The sequence below is a fragment of the Heterodontus francisci genome, chromosome 47 (assembly GCF_036365525.1).
Source record: "Heterodontus francisci isolate sHetFra1 chromosome 47, sHetFra1.hap1, whole genome shotgun sequence".
In the NCBI taxonomy this organism is placed as follows: Eukaryota; Metazoa; Chordata; class Chondrichthyes; order Heterodontiformes; family Heterodontidae; genus Heterodontus; species Heterodontus francisci.
The window spans coordinates 155,394-158,463 of NC_090417.1; the positions used below are offsets into that span (position 1 = coordinate 155,394).

The 3,070-nt window shown below is 51.7% G+C and overlaps 1 protein-coding gene across 1 annotated transcript; it reads right to left on the minus strand.

The window, feature by feature from the left end:
• Positions 1-569: 569 nt before the first annotated feature.
• On the minus strand, positions 570-2,681 carry LOC137357275 (transcriptional activator protein Pur-alpha-like). Its single transcript, XM_068023498.1, has one exon. The coding sequence runs from the start codon at positions 2,670-2,672 to the stop codon at positions 1,782-1,784; it is 891 nt and encodes a 296-aa protein (XP_067879599.1). The 5' UTR covers positions 2,673-2,681; the 3' UTR covers positions 570-1,781.
• Positions 2,682-3,070: the final 389 nt, after the last annotated feature.

Below are 3,070 nucleotides of genomic sequence, written 5' to 3' on the forward strand. Positions count from 1 at the left end.
TGATGTTAACATCCTGGCTTTGATTCCTACGCTTTGATTCACTATCACATAAGCCCCCCCCCCCCACCCTCTCCCTGCCCCCCCCCACCCCCCTCCCCCAGAATTTTCAATGTAATTGGACAACATATCACAACTTTAAGAGCTTAGTCAGGGGACTCGAAGAGTTTAAAGTAAGGAGATTACAGAAAAAGAACCAGGGAGTGGACCGTGGTGAACGCACACAGAATGCAATATTCTTCAAACGTGAGACAAACGTTTACAACAGTCCAGACTCACCAGTGACTTGGGTGAATCGGCAGGAACCTGCTCCAGTAGCTACCCTAATAGAGCACGCTGGAGCTTTTACAGGGGAAATACTGCAAAATATAATTACTGCTTCTAATAAATAAATAGACAGCTTAAAAAACTCCTAAATTCCTGCACAACTTAAAATGGGGGGAAAACGTAACAGTGAAGAGCTGTCTGACCCCCTTTTAAAGCACCGGCATTAGCTAAGTTAAACAATTTTTGTTCTCTATTCTGTCCAATATCTAACAATTTTGTGCACATAAATAATGTTTCTTGGGAAATTGTGGTTTAGTGAAATTTTTATACAGTTAATCTTTTGAAAAGCAAATGCACATTCTCAAGTCTGGAAAAGTCAGATCGTACGTTGTGGATAGCCGAGTTTAAAAAGACTTTTTAAAAAAAAAAGAAATTTGAGTATTTCTTACAAGGCTCGACCTGCCACTTGTTCTCCACAGTAGCACCTGGGCTAGTTACAAGTAGTCTCTACTACAAGGGTGACAAGCTCACACTAGCAGTCAAATCCCAACTGATGATTTACACTGGAACTGGAATACAGGATACACGTAACACTGCCAGAAATACTGGGTGGTGGGCGGGGGGGGGAACATACTACAGGTAACCAAAATACAAGTAGTATTACTGGCTAATAGAGGAGTTTATCATTTACCAATATACATGCTAACCCCAGCATTAGATATCATGTGGAACTAGTGCTGGACGATGCTACTGAGTAAGTCAAGCCTTCATTTTTTTTCTCCTCTCTATTTAAAAACATTTCCTGCATCAGGAACAAGGCAGTTTTTTTTTTATCAAAGTTATATTTGAACTATTCAGAATGGAAACAAATTTTAAAAATGACGCTTGATTGTCCAGTATTTAAAATAATTGTAAAAAAACTTCCATAAGAACTTTTCTGTTTCATATATGAAAAGAACGTTGTTTAAGTGTTGCTAGCTTCAATGTTGTTTTTTCTTGCTTCTCATTCGCTTTGTCACCAGAACGAATATTTCTTTTTCTTTAAACTGAATTGCTGATGGTCCTCAGTGATACGACGCTTTTCCACAAATAACAGTGTGTATTTCGCAACGAACCGTTCATCCAACATCATCTTCCAGAAGAAATGCCCCCCCCCCCTTATTTTTCACCACCTTTTTGTTTGCTTTCACATATCACAAACTTGTTGCAAGATGCTTCACACACACACACCCCCCTCCCCCCCTTCCTTCCTCCTCTCTCAAGATGCTGCATTTCCCAAAAAATACTATTCGAAACTTTTATCTCGAGTTTGCATTTGTTAATCGACCCAATTTGTTCTTTTTTTTTGTTGCAGATTTGCTTTTCGAAACCTTTTGCAATCGAGATGCCAATTGATTTTAGTTGAAACGTGCTTTTTTTTGTTTTGTTTTGTTTCCCTTGTGAAACTCAATCGATACAATTTTGGTTTTCTTCTTCTTGGAGCTGCTGCTTTTCACCTCCTCCTCCGCATCCTGGCTTCAATCGTCGTCCACGTCCTCCCCATCCGACTCGTCGGCCCGCCGCTCGAACAGCAGCTTGTCCCGGTGCTTGTCCTGGATCTCCTTCATCTCCTCGGCGTACTTGGTGAAGGCGCTGCCGAACTTGGACCAGGCCTTGTAGGGGATGGTGATGGAGTTGCGGTAGGAGGGCTTCACCTCGCTCACCCGCATGAAGACGCCGTACTTGTTGGAGCCCACGTCGAAGAAGAAGCGCTTGCTGTCCACGGTGAGGGAGGTGCCCTCGGGCAGCTCGGCCTGGCCGCACGGCTCGTCCTCCACGCCGTAGTCGTCGATGAGCTTGGCCAGCGCGTCCCGGAACTCGATCAGGCCCTGGGCGGGCAGGGCGATCGTCTGGCCCTGCGTGCCGCCCAGGCCCGGCCCTCGGTTCAGCGTCTGGCGGATGCGCAGGAAGCGCCCCCGCTGGTTCTCCTTCAGGTCCATGTAGTACTTGCGGTTCTCCCGCACCAGGAACTCGCTCTTCAGGGCCCGCCGAGGCTCCTCGGGGCCCGGGCCGCCGGCCGAGTCCGACTCCGAGGGCCCCAGCTGCGCGTAGTGCTCGATGAAGTCGCCCAGGTAGTCGCGGAACTCGGCCGCCACCGCCATGGACAGGGTGAGGCGGCTCTTGTTGCCCCCGGCGCCCACCTCGGCGATCTTGATGAAGCGGCCCTTGGCGTTCTGCTTGACGTCCAGGTAGAAGCGCTTGTTCTGGATGTCCACCCGCTTGGAGGCCAGCTCCTGGGTCTCCTGCTGCTGCTGAGACGGCAGCAGGCCTCCGCCGCCACCCCCCCCTCCGCTTCCTCCTCCACCACCTCCTCCACCACCTCCTCCTCCACCCCCGCCTCGCTCGCTCCCGCTGTCCCCCTCCGCCATCTTAGCCGCCAGCCTTCCCTCTCCGCCCGAGCGGCGCCCCGGTCTCGCGAGATCCGCGGCGGGATGTGGGCGGGGCGTTGGTGCGTGCGTGCGTGCACCCCCCCCCCCCCCTCCCCGGGCCGCGCACGTAATTCGTCGGGAGAGGGCGCGCACGTAATTCGCGTCCTCGAGGAGGGAGGGAGGGGGGGGGGGTTTGTTGAGAGGACGTGCGCACGCAGCTACCCCCGCCGCCCCGCGCACCATGGCAACCCGAGGGCGGCCCTTCAGCCCGTCGCTTTTGCCCCCCCCCCCTCCCCCTCCCCCTCGTCATCCCAATTCAGTCTCGGCCTCAAGTTGTTAAGCTCGGATGGAAAACGGACGGCTCGCCTTCGCGCCTTTGCCTGATGGGAGACTTGGCC

Coding starts and splice junctions, on each gene's coding strand:
- LOC137357275 (XM_068023498.1), bottom strand. CDS start 2,672: ATGGCGGAGGGGGACAGCGGGAGCGAGCGAGGCGGGGGTGGAGGAGGA.